Raw genomic sequence first — 11,734 nt, 5'->3', positions numbered from 1 at the left:
TGTGGCATGATCATAAACAGGTAAAATCCGGTGTGGTCTGTTGTCAGTTATTCAAGTTTTGAAGGTGAACTCTAGTGGATTGGGGTGCAGTGATTATCCTGGGCTATAGAGAGGCGTGTTGTTTGTGTATCGGGTGTGTTCCCCTTTGCCTCCATCCAACGTTTGTCCTTCCACTTGACCAAAAACTTCGTTAACATCATAAAAGTACAATCTCCACAAATAGCCTTGTATATTCAGAAGATGTAAAAACAAAATTCGAATGCTCAATTCATAAACATTTCATAAGCAGAATGTATTCATCCATCTGTTAAAAGGAACAACGGGTGAAGATAACAAAAATGTACATTATTTAGTCTATTTATAGAGAACCATAATAAGGTTGGACATAATGGCATCCCTGGGTTATACATACACCCATCATGAGGTTGATATACTTTATATCTAGCCACTTTTGCAAACATAACCATCATCATATCCAAGACAACCTTGACCACGTAATTGTTTAAGAAGAGAGTGTTGTAATGACCCTCATAGAACTAGAGTGATCAACACCATATGACATATCATGACACATATAAAAATATGGTGCAAGTTTCCTAATTACTCTCCACATGTGAAATGTGTCTCCACTTGATGTTGATACATTGACCGTCCACATCGCTCAACTGAACTCCATAAGCTCCTATACCATATTATCCACCCTTTTGGCTGATAACAAGTGCCATGGAAAGGTTTTCTATCCATTCAGTCATGGGATCTTTATAATCCAATCTATCTTCAAGAGTTTGGAAAACATAAAAGTGTTAATTGTTCGCTTGGTTTTTACCTTTGTAGCTATGCATGCCTTTGTCATAAATGAATATTCTATAAAGAAATCATTATTTGGTAAGAGAGATGAGTGCACTTGCATCCCTTGTCTCATAGAAAATCTTCCATAAGTGTAACATGAATGGTACATAAGCTCCGTCAAACTATAGCACCACCATAAGACACTTGTTAGTAGGTTGAGCCATCTTAACACCTTAGAAACTTGTGTCACGAGCAAAGATCATTGTGATATTCCAAGACCCTTGTCCTCAATGTAAATCATAATATATTGGTATATCATTGCATCAATCATTGAATGGAATACATGCTATGCATACACCATGAATTATAGCACTGGAATGATTAATCGTAAGATGATAAAGAATAAGCAAAATAAATGCCACATGAATTGTTTTACTATTGTATATAATCATGCACACCAATAAGAGAAAACATCATCTATTGCGTGTATATGAATCGTGTGTGTTGCCTAGTGTGCAAATAGTAAAATAAGTTGGTCCTAGAGTGATGGGTGTATATACAATGCATGCGAAAAAAACCCTAGTGAGGGAAAAAGTTCCCTGACGGTCCTAAGTGTGTTCACACAAATCACTACCACATATATGGTAATGCGATGAACGAGAGTCGGCACATAGTGTATGTTAGGTATGTCAAGCCTGTGGGCACAACCTATAGTAGGCGGTTCCAGTCTGCATGGCCATTGCATGGCAAGCATGGAAAGCTATATATGTAAGGTTATTTTCTCAATTAAGATAACATATTTTTACTTTATACTGTAGCGACTCTCTCTTCTCTCTCGTTCTCTATTTTTTGCAATCTCCCTACACGACATGGCTGCAAGGCTTCACCATCCTCCATAGCTCTCCCATTAACTGGTACCAGAGCCTCTTGGCGGCCTCAGCTTGAGTCAACACGGTGCGGGAGCAGCCACTTATGCAGAGAGAAGGGAGGCGATCAACCTGCATGCTTTTGCCCATAATCGGCAGCAGTAGATTTGCCCTGGATTTCTGAACCTCCGACACTAAAGCATCTCCTAACTAAGTCTCCTTAGCCCTGTGCGAGCAAAAACATCCTCCACACTGTCATTCTGCACCAATTGCTACATCACACAGAGAGCTTGTTTTTAATTTCTTTTATGTTCACACTTTCTTGAAGATGTCCAACTTTATTTTACCCTTACACCTTCCGGTTCCGTGCTCGGTGCTCATAAGTGATTTTGAGGCTTATGTTCAAGCTGAAGCTGCTACAAATGGGCTATTGAATGAAATTCAGTTTGCTGTCGACTCTTCTTGGTTATTTTATGCTATAGATCTTGTCATAAAATCTATTATCTAGCTTACCCAAATGATTTTCTCATATTAAACTGATCATTTAATGAGAATAAACAAGAACAAGAGTTAGAATTGAGATATGTGCTTCTAAACCTATCTCAACAGGGGACCAAAATGAGGTATGGTTGCATCTCAATACGGGTCGAAAAGGAGACGGTCTACCAAAGAGCAATGTGTAATAAGTGCTTCTAGACTTATCTCAGCAGGGGACCAAGAGGAGAGATGGTTACATCTCAATACGGGTCCAAAAGGAAGTAGTCTATCAAAGAGCAACATGCAAATAATGGAGCTTAAAAGACCTTAGGGTTAGCTTCATTAAAGACCTCCAATGCTTAGTGTTAAAAGTCCTTTGACCTTAGGCACGCTAGGACTGCGCTTGAGGTGGGAACCCAACCTAAGCTTGAGGTGCTTGTTTTGCTTGATGACTAAGGTGTGTGCTTGATGACTAAGGTGCTTGAGGTGCTTCTCATGCTTGATGACTAGGTGCGTGCTTGATGACTAAGGTGCTTGAGGTGCTTGTCATGCTTGATGACTAAGGTACTTGAGGTGCTTGTCATATTTAATGAGGAAGGTGCTTGAGAAGCTTCCCATGCATGGGGGGGGGGGGGGGGGGGGGGGGGGGGGGGGGGGGGGGGTAAGGTGCTTGAGTAAAAAAGAGACCCTACAAACTTAATGAGGAAGATGCTTGAGAAGCTTCCTATGCATGAAAGTCCCAAAGTCAGGGGAATCTTTGACATAACCTTCCACTCACCCAAAGGGCACTCCTTTTCTCAAAGGCACATGGGACACATGTCAGACTCTCCCTATGCTTAACCACATGGTGTGCTTGAATGCTATTGGTTGGGTTAAAGAGGGGTCCAATGAGCTTCTAGTTCCATCCAACAAATATCTAGATATTTTAAAGCTCTCTCTGTCTAAGGGGTAAGGAGGACACTTGTCCAAAGACTACCCATGTACTTGAATGCATGCTGCATGTGATTGGCTAGGGGAGAGAGGGGTCCAATGAGCTTGAAACATGTGTAAAAGCTACAAATCACCCCAAGCAAGCAAGGGGGGTGCTGGGGGCATATACACCACACACACACACTCATTTTGTGGATTCATTCTCATTTGGTGAAAGTTGAGGAACTCCACCTCCTTCTCCAAGCTTGTGAGAAGTGAGAGCCTGTTGGGGTATAAAGCCCAATGTGGTCGCCCAGGTAAGTGGGCGGGCCGCCAGGTATGTACACATATTCTCTTGTAAAAACCTAATAAGAACTCACTATGCTCTACACATTACAGTAGAGCGAGTTCACCATATCGTCGTGCTCTTCTTCTCGCACTCTCTCTCGCGTCGCACTTCCGCTCGTACTCCTTCAACTGGTATCAGAGCTCAGATCGAGGCTCGGGGCAGCACTGTAGGAGGCTAGAGTCACCAGCTCAGATTGGAGTGAAATTTGACAGGCAAAGACACGGCCCCAAATCTCGGTGTTCTCAGAATTTCATTCTGAGGTTATCTCGGCCACCGTTCGGCTTCGACAAAGGTCTGCGCAAGCCATTTTTGACTGGTCTCGGCGGGTGCAGATTCGACTCTACAAATTTGGGGTTTTTCGGCCTACGACTCCAGGTGTTGAGGATATCGACACTCCCAGAGTGTTGATTTGTGGCTGTCTACACATCGAAGGACGGCTCATAGTTCTTGGAGGCGTGTCACATACAACACGAACGCATCTACACACAGACTGTAGGCAACATCCACTAGTTCATCAGGTAGCTTGTGTTTGCTGCTTGATATTCCAGATTTCATCCTGACATTGTAGGTACTTCCACATGGGATGTATTTTCAGAGATGATGTATGTCTGTTGAGGGTTTGCTGGCTGTAAGTCACGCAGCAAACAACCGCCGCAGCGGTTATAGCATACAGTGGGAAATTTGTGGATGTATGACTTTGTGGGAAGTCTATGTACTGTCAGATTTATTGCAGCCTTTGTTGAGGGTCAAGTGAGGTTTTATTGAGTTGGGGGATTCTCGAATGTTGAGATCCTTTCGGTGATACAGATCTTGGAGCGATCCCTCGAGCACCCTTAGATAGGCAGCTAGGATGTATTGACTGTGAGTTAGACAGTTGGGATTGCATCTTTGCTTTACTGCCGTTGAGGCATTTTCACAGTCTATGCTTATGGGATAGTGACAGGACAGTGAGAGACAGTACAGGTGCACGACAGGTTTACCCGCAGCTTACAGTGTCAGAGACACAGTGTTTTTTGAGCTGTTTTTTGGTCTGTTTTTAGTACACTAGAGCCATTTTACAAAGGAGACTCTGCCCAAATTTCTGCAGAATCTGAAGCTTTCTTGGTTCATTTGACAGGTTGATATTGGTTCAGAGGTCAGTTTACAGGGGTAACTCTGCCGAATTTTTCCCAGGAAAGTAAACTACTGTGAAGCGTAGCTATGGCTGGATCACAGGACACTGCTCTTTACAATATCAAGAAACTCGATGGAACCAATTTCCCATTGTGGAAGAAGCAGATTTGGCACGTGTTGGTACAAAAGAAGCAGATAAAACCTATAAAGCTCAAGGGGATAAAACCAGAAGATATGGACGAAGATGAATGGAGCGAAATGGATGAATTGGCAATTTCTACCATTATGCCGACTTTGGCAGAAAGCGTTTACTTCAATGTAGCAGACGAGATGTCGGCTTATCAAGCATGGTTAAAGCTGAGTGATCTTTATGAGAAGCAGAGTGCAGCTTCACAGGTATACTGGCTTAAGAAGCTTGTTGACTTGAAGATGAAAGAAGGGACACCTATGTCCAATCATCTGAATGAATTCAACACAATCTATAGTTAGTTGTCAGCTCAAGGTGTCAAGTTTGATGAACCTGTTAGAGCTATGTTCCTGTTGATCACATTGCCGGAAAGTTGGGACACTTTTCGCACAGCTTTGAGTAATTCTGCACCTCCAGATGGTTTGGACATAGCAGGTATAGAAGGAAGTCTGCTTACTGAAGAAACCAATAGAAAGACAATGGACAAAGGCAAAGGAACAGCCTTAGTTGTCAGGGGAAGGACCAAAGAAAAGTACAAAGGTGGAAAGAGGAATCAGTCTCGTAGCAAGTCCCGTAGTGCTAAAGGCAAGAGTGACATAGAATGCTACCATTGTGGCAAGAAGGGTCACATGAAAAGAGACTGCAGAGAATGGAAAGCAGAAAAAGGCAAAGAGAAAGATGAAGACCATGGTGAGAAGAACAAGTCCTCAGTGAAGATTCAAGAAATAAATGTGACAAACACTGTTGCAGAGGATGACAGTCTAGTGTCAGGAGACATCTACTTCTTGAAGAATACAATGGACTCAGCTCTTCTTATAGCATCTGATGGAAATGCACTGAGAGACTGGATTCTAGACTCAGGGGCATCACTTCATGTGTCTCCAAACAAGGAGTGGTTTACTTCTTATGTGACCACTAAAGATCATGTTCGGCTAGGCAATGGGCAGACATGTGAGATCTTAGGTGTTGGAGATGTTCAATTGAAGTTTCAGAATGGCTCTTCTTTCACGCTGAAGAATGTGAGACATGTTCCCGCAATTACAAAGAGCTTGATCAGCACATGTTTACTTGATGATGCTGGCTACGTCACCACTTTTGGACAGAACATGTGGAAGATATCCAAGGGTTCTATGACAGTAGCACATGGAGTAAAGTCTGGAGGACTTTACATGATTTATGTATCAAATGTCTCTAAAAATGTAATCAATGTAACCGAGCAGCCGAACGTTTCTTTGTGGCATAGCCGGTTAGGACATATGTCCAAGAAGGGAATGGAAATCTTGTCTCGTTCTGGTTATTTGATTGGCTTTTCATTTAATGATTTTGAATTCTGTGAACATTGTCTGTATGGTAAGCAAACACAGCAGCCACATAAGCATAGAAGCAGTAGAAGAGATACACAGTTGGCACTTGTTCATAGTGATTTGTGTGGACCTATGCCTAACCTATCTCTAGGGGGAGCTTCTTACTTTATGACATTTATAGATGATTACTCGAGGAAAGTATGGGTTTACTTTCTCAAGCACAAGGATGAAGCATTTAGTGTTTTCAAAACGTTTGTGACACTTGTGGAGAATCAGAGTGGCAAGAAGCTTAAATGATTACGCACTGACAATGGTGGAGAGTATGTTTCAAAGGCCTTTCAGGACTTTTGTGAGTCAAAAGGTATAGAACGTGAACTTACTGCTCCTTACAATCCTCCTCAAAATGGTGTTGCTGAGAGGATGAATAGGACCATACAAGAGAAGGTCAGAAGTATGTTGTCTAATGCACAACTGCCAAATGGGTTTTGGGCTGAAGCTGTATCAACAGCTGTTCATCTTGTAAATAGATCTCCTAGTAAGGTTTTGCAGAAGGATTCAGTGCCAGAGATGGTATGGTCAGGCAAAATGCCCTCATACAAGCATCTCAGAGTCTTTGGTTGTGAGGCATATACTCACGTTCCAAAGGAATTGAGGAACAAACTTGAGCCAAAGAGTAGAAAGTGCATCTTTCTAGGCTATGGTAATTCTGGTGAGATGGGGTACAGACTTTGGGATCCCGAATCCAGAAAGGTTGTCCGCAGCAATGATGTTCACTTTAATGAATCCAAATATCATTCTAAACCAGAGAGGGTTGAGGAGATTAGAAGAGTTGTCTTCCAAGAAGATGGACCTGCACGTGCAAGACAAAATGTCAGGGCTCAAGAGGAGCAAGGACAGGATAAAGTGGAACCACAGGTTGTGGCTGAGCCTGAGCCACCTATTGTGCGTAGATCTGGACGTGTCACGCGACCTCCTGATAGGTTTGTTCCATCTATGAACTATGTCATGTTGACTGATTGCAATGAGCCTTCATGTTACAAGGAAGTAGTGCAAATGAAGGACTCCGGGAATTGGCAATTGGCCATGCAGTCAAAAATGACAGCTCTGCATAAAAATAAGACATGGAAGCTAGTTAAATTACCACAGGGCAAAAAGGCTCTACCTTGTAAATGGGTTTACAGGTATAAGATCACCGCTCATGATAGTCAGCCAAAGTAAAAAGCAAGGCTTGTTGCCAAGGGCTTTAAGCAAGAACAAGGCATTGACTTTGATGAAGTCTTCTCTCCGGTGGTCAAAATGACTACATTGAGATGCTTTATTGCATTGGTTGCCATATTAGGGTTGGTGTTGCACCAAATGGATGTCAAGACAGCGTTCTTGCATGGTGATTTAGATGTGGAAATTTACATGCAGCAGCCAGAAGGGTTTGTTGAGAAAGGCAAGGAAGATTGGGTATGCCTGTTGTTAAAGAGTCTTTATGGCTTAAAACAATCACCGAGGGCATGGTACCATAAATTCCACAAGTTTATGCTTTCTCAAGGCTACAAACGTAGTGAGTTCGATCACTGTCTATATACAAAGAAGGCTAAGGATGGTAGTTGGTTGATCCTTATTTTGTATGTGGATGACATGTTGATTGCTAGCAAGCACTTGGAAGAAATTTCAGCTTTGAAGTCAAAGATGGCAAAATCGTTTGACATGAAAGACATGGGTGAGGCAAGTCATACACTTGGTATGCGCATTGAGAGAGACAGATCAAAGAAGTTGATTTGGTTATCTCAAACATAGTATATTGACAAGGTTTTGCAACGTTTCAATATGGAGAAGGGAAAGGCATTGAGTGTTCCATTGCCACCATATGTGAAACTTAGCAAACAAGATTGTCCCGTGTCTAAGGAAGAACATGCTGAAATGGATAAGATTCCATATGCGTCTGCAGTGGGTAGTTTGATGTATGCAATGATTGCTACTCGCCCAGACATTGCATTTGGAGTGGGAGTAGTAAGTCGATACATGTCAAACCCAGGCAAGAAACATTGGGAGGCAGTGAAAGGAATATTGAGATACCTGAAGGCTACAAAGAGTATGCGTATATGCTATGGGAGTCAGGAGCTAAGTGTAAAGGGTTTTACAGACTCAGATTATGCAGGTGACTTAGACAACCGAAGGTCTACGTCAGGGTATGTCTTTACATTGGCTGGTGGAGCAGTATCATGGCGTTCTAGATTACAAGATTGTGTTACTTAGTCTACTACAGAGGCTGAATATGTTGCAGCATCAGAGGCATGCAAAGAATCAATTTGGCTTAATCGACTAGTAACAGATTTGGGAATCAAAGAAGAGATGCCTGTGTTATATTGTGATAGTCAAAGTGCTATACAATTGGCTCGCAATCCATTTTATCACTCAAAGACAAAGCATGTGGATGTGAAGTATCATTTCATCAGGGAAATGGTCGAGGATAAGAAACTTCAGCTTGTCAAAGTTCACACCACAGAAAATCCTGTTGATCTACTTACAAAAGGACTTTCCTCAGAGAGCTTTGCGCATTTTCGCAAGCAGTTAGGTGTAGGGTAGTACATCACTTCTCTACATCTCTTGTATATTAGCTTGTATAGTAGCTTCTCTCACACTTAAAGTACCACATTGGACTTTAAGTGGGAGGTTGTTGGGGTATAAAGCCCAATGTGGTCGCCCAGGTAAGTGGGCGGACCGCCAGGTATGTACACATATTCATTTGTAAAAACCTAATAAGAACTCACTATGCTCTACACATTATAGTAGAGCGAGTTCACCATATCGTCGTGCTCTTCTTCTCGCACTCTCTCTCGCGTCGCACTTCCGCTCGTACTCCTTCAGAGCCTACACTAACACTCTTGGCTATGGAATGCAAATCCAACCAAGAGCCATGCTTCAATGCTTAAGCTTGCCATCTTCTCCATCTTCATTACTATGCTATTATGTATGCTAGCAAGAAGAGTGATAATAAGTGAGGAACTATTTCTTTCTCCTATGGAATGTTTCTTCTTCCTATTCCCAATCCTCATTCCCCGCTAGCTCTCTCCACCTTTGAAGGTGTTTGAGGCCTTGGGACTGAGGCTTGGGATAGTTAATGCTTTCTACAAAATTTATTGCATGAAGCTTTCCATCTTCATTGCATCACCTAGGTCACAAAGAACACAAAGATTGTATTGTACAAAGTCTCTGTTGATGGGAGAAACTATAATACAAATGCCTATTGGAGGGGGGACCGGCTCCGTATGACCTGCTCAGTATGAATTTGGTCCTCAACTATTGTCATGTTCTCTAAACTCTCTCTCTCTCTCTCTCTCTCTCTCTCTCTCTCTCTCTCTCTCTCGCAAAAGTATTGTTCATGCCAAGTTAACTAAGTACCATGTTTATGTGGCTACCATCAATTAAGTTCACCCAGTATGCTCACAAAGTAATCTCACAAAAGTGCTTCACCTAATTCCTAATTCCGCTACTCTAAAAGTTCATAGGCCATTTCCATTACATTGGTATCATAGCATTTCTCTTTTCTTGCTTAAGAAGAGAGGTCCTTAAGTAGCCTATTAATGGTTGATTTTGTTAATTATATTAGGGTAAGTGGGACTAAGATCTATTATCGGTTTTGTTGAGCCCACTATGTGGGATATGGTGCACACCCACTACAAGAGGTTGTGTGCTCTTGTGACGCTCTTAGCGACGGAAATACATTGGGTTTTTATAACCCCCGGCGTCGCTAAAACCGTCGCTAACAGCGTCGCTACGAGAGCGTCGCTATCTGCGTCACTATCTGCGTCGCTATAGGCGTCGCTATATAGCGACGCTCATAGCGACGCCTATAGCGACGCAGATAGCGACTCTCTCACAGAAGAGTATAGCGACGCATATAGCGACGCTACAGAGCCATAAATAGTGACGCTTATAGCGACGCCTGAGAGAATATTTTTTTGGTGGCAGGGCATTGAATGCCCTGCCACCCATCAACCATATTGTACTTGATTCACTTTTTTTAAAAAGTGCAAAGGTAAATAATAGACCCAAAATAGTCACCGACAAGACGCATTGTTTGCAAAATTGACAATTGTACACATCATAGACAAACTGAATTGATTGGCAAATGTAATAATGACAATTGTACAACATCATAGGCATAAAGAATTGATTGGCAAAAGGAATTGCGGTGACAAATGTAATAATATACATGGTTCAAAAAGACGTATAAAATCCGTCTCATGATACATAAGCTATGAGAAACCCTAAACTAATGCTATCTAGCTACGGCTAAACTGACGACGTCTAATCAGACGTCTCATCGCGTCCAAGCGGCGTATCTGTCGGATTCTGCAAAAGAAGACAATAAGACAGCTTTCAGTAAGTATAAACATATAACGACATTTATAAAACAATACAAAAAATAAAAAAGAGTAAACCCTAATACTAACCATGCCACCGCGAGAACTGAGAATGTCCATCAGGGCGTTTAAGCCCTTCCTGCTTGCGTACTCGCGCTCGTACGGTGTGGGATCACGTCCTGTCATCGACCACTGTCAAAACATACAAAGATTTCATTATGTTAGAACTAAAAAACTCATAAACCCTAAACTATCGAACATGCATAAAGAGCAATGTGAAAAGACTTACAAAATCGGCCTCAAATGATGCCCATCCACCGCTCCCCAAGTGGTGCGAGCTCCCTGCCTCTACTCGCGCTCTGGCTGCATCCTTTTGTTGCTTCCACTTGTCGGGATTCTCGCGCGCTGCTTTCTTCGCATTCTTCCAATCTTCTTTGGCCAGCCAATCTGGCCTATTCCACCCATTCTTGATTGCTTTTTGCACTTCGGAACGCTTGTGTTTGCAGTATTCGCGCATTCGAATCTTCATCAGGTCTTCATTGAAGCGCTGATCCCGTGTTGGAACGGGAAACTCATCATGAAGTATGCTGATGACTCTGTTTTTTAAATCACTTGGTACTTCACTCCATTTGTTTAGTATATAGTGTCTAAACAGCTGAGAGCAAAGACCACGCATGCGCGAGATCACCTTCTTGCCGTCATCATCCATGATGATGCCGCCGCTGATGTCGACGGAGTAAGGCAAGCCCTCTGGCCGGTGACGCGTGAACCTGGGTGTCCCGGCAGGGGTCTCTAGCGGCGTGTCAATGGGGGTACGGACGTCAGGTGTCTCCACCGGCGTCTGGGCCCCGAAGCGAGGAGTGTCGAGTGGGGTGGCTCCTGGCGGAGTAGGTAGAGGTGTGTAGCTTCTAGGAACAGTCAGCCGTGCAAAACCTGGCGTAGATGGCGATGCTGTGGCTGGTGTGGGGGCGGGCAAAGAAGGGGAGGGTAAAGAGCCTCGTCGAACACGAGGCGGTGTGGAGGCATCGGTGGCGGAATCCCCACAACAACCGCCACCGCCACCACTAGAGCGCCGGTGTCTAGACGAGTGTGACGCTCGTCTCGTCGACGCCGAAGCTTCGGAGCGCGCCGAATGCTCCGAAAGAGAGGGAGATGCGGATGGTGTAGGAACGCGCGATGATGCGCCAGAGCGATGACGCTCCACGTACCACTGTCTCTGCTGCGGTGACAAAGAAGAAAGAAACTCCTCATCATCCATACCTGCATTAAACACACGAATATTTAAACTTAATATTGAATGAATAGAGTAGACAATGACGCAAAGACCATTAAATACAATGACGTAATGACGCATATAAATACAATGACGCAATGAATCGAGT

General features: G+C 43.2%; 1 protein-coding gene across 1 annotated transcript in view; it reads right to left on the bottom strand.

Moving 5' to 3' along the window:
- Positions 1 to 279: 279 nt before the first annotated feature.
- Positions 280 to 11,734, bottom strand: part of LOC147437669 (uncharacterized) — a 65,987-nt gene continuing 54,532 nt past the window's right edge. The window contains exons 2-3 of the mRNA XM_086486590.1: positions 11,123 to 11,612; positions 280 to 304 (exon numbers count right to left, since the gene is read on the bottom strand). Of these exons, the coding sequence (XP_086342716.1) occupies positions 280 to 304; positions 11,123 to 11,610 (513 nt within the window). The 5' untranslated portion in view covers positions 11,611 to 11,612. The remainder of the gene's footprint in view (positions 305 to 11,122; positions 11,613 to 11,734) is intronic.

This window comes from Adiantum capillus-veneris, chromosome 17 (assembly GCF_014529385.1).
Source record: "Adiantum capillus-veneris isolate H3 chromosome 17, ASM1452938v2, whole genome shotgun sequence".
Classification (NCBI taxonomy): Eukaryota; Viridiplantae; Streptophyta; class Polypodiopsida; order Polypodiales; family Pteridaceae; genus Adiantum; species Adiantum capillus-veneris.
The sequence above is the reverse complement of the archived record's forward strand: the minus strand, read 5'-3'. Positions and strand labels throughout refer to the sequence as shown.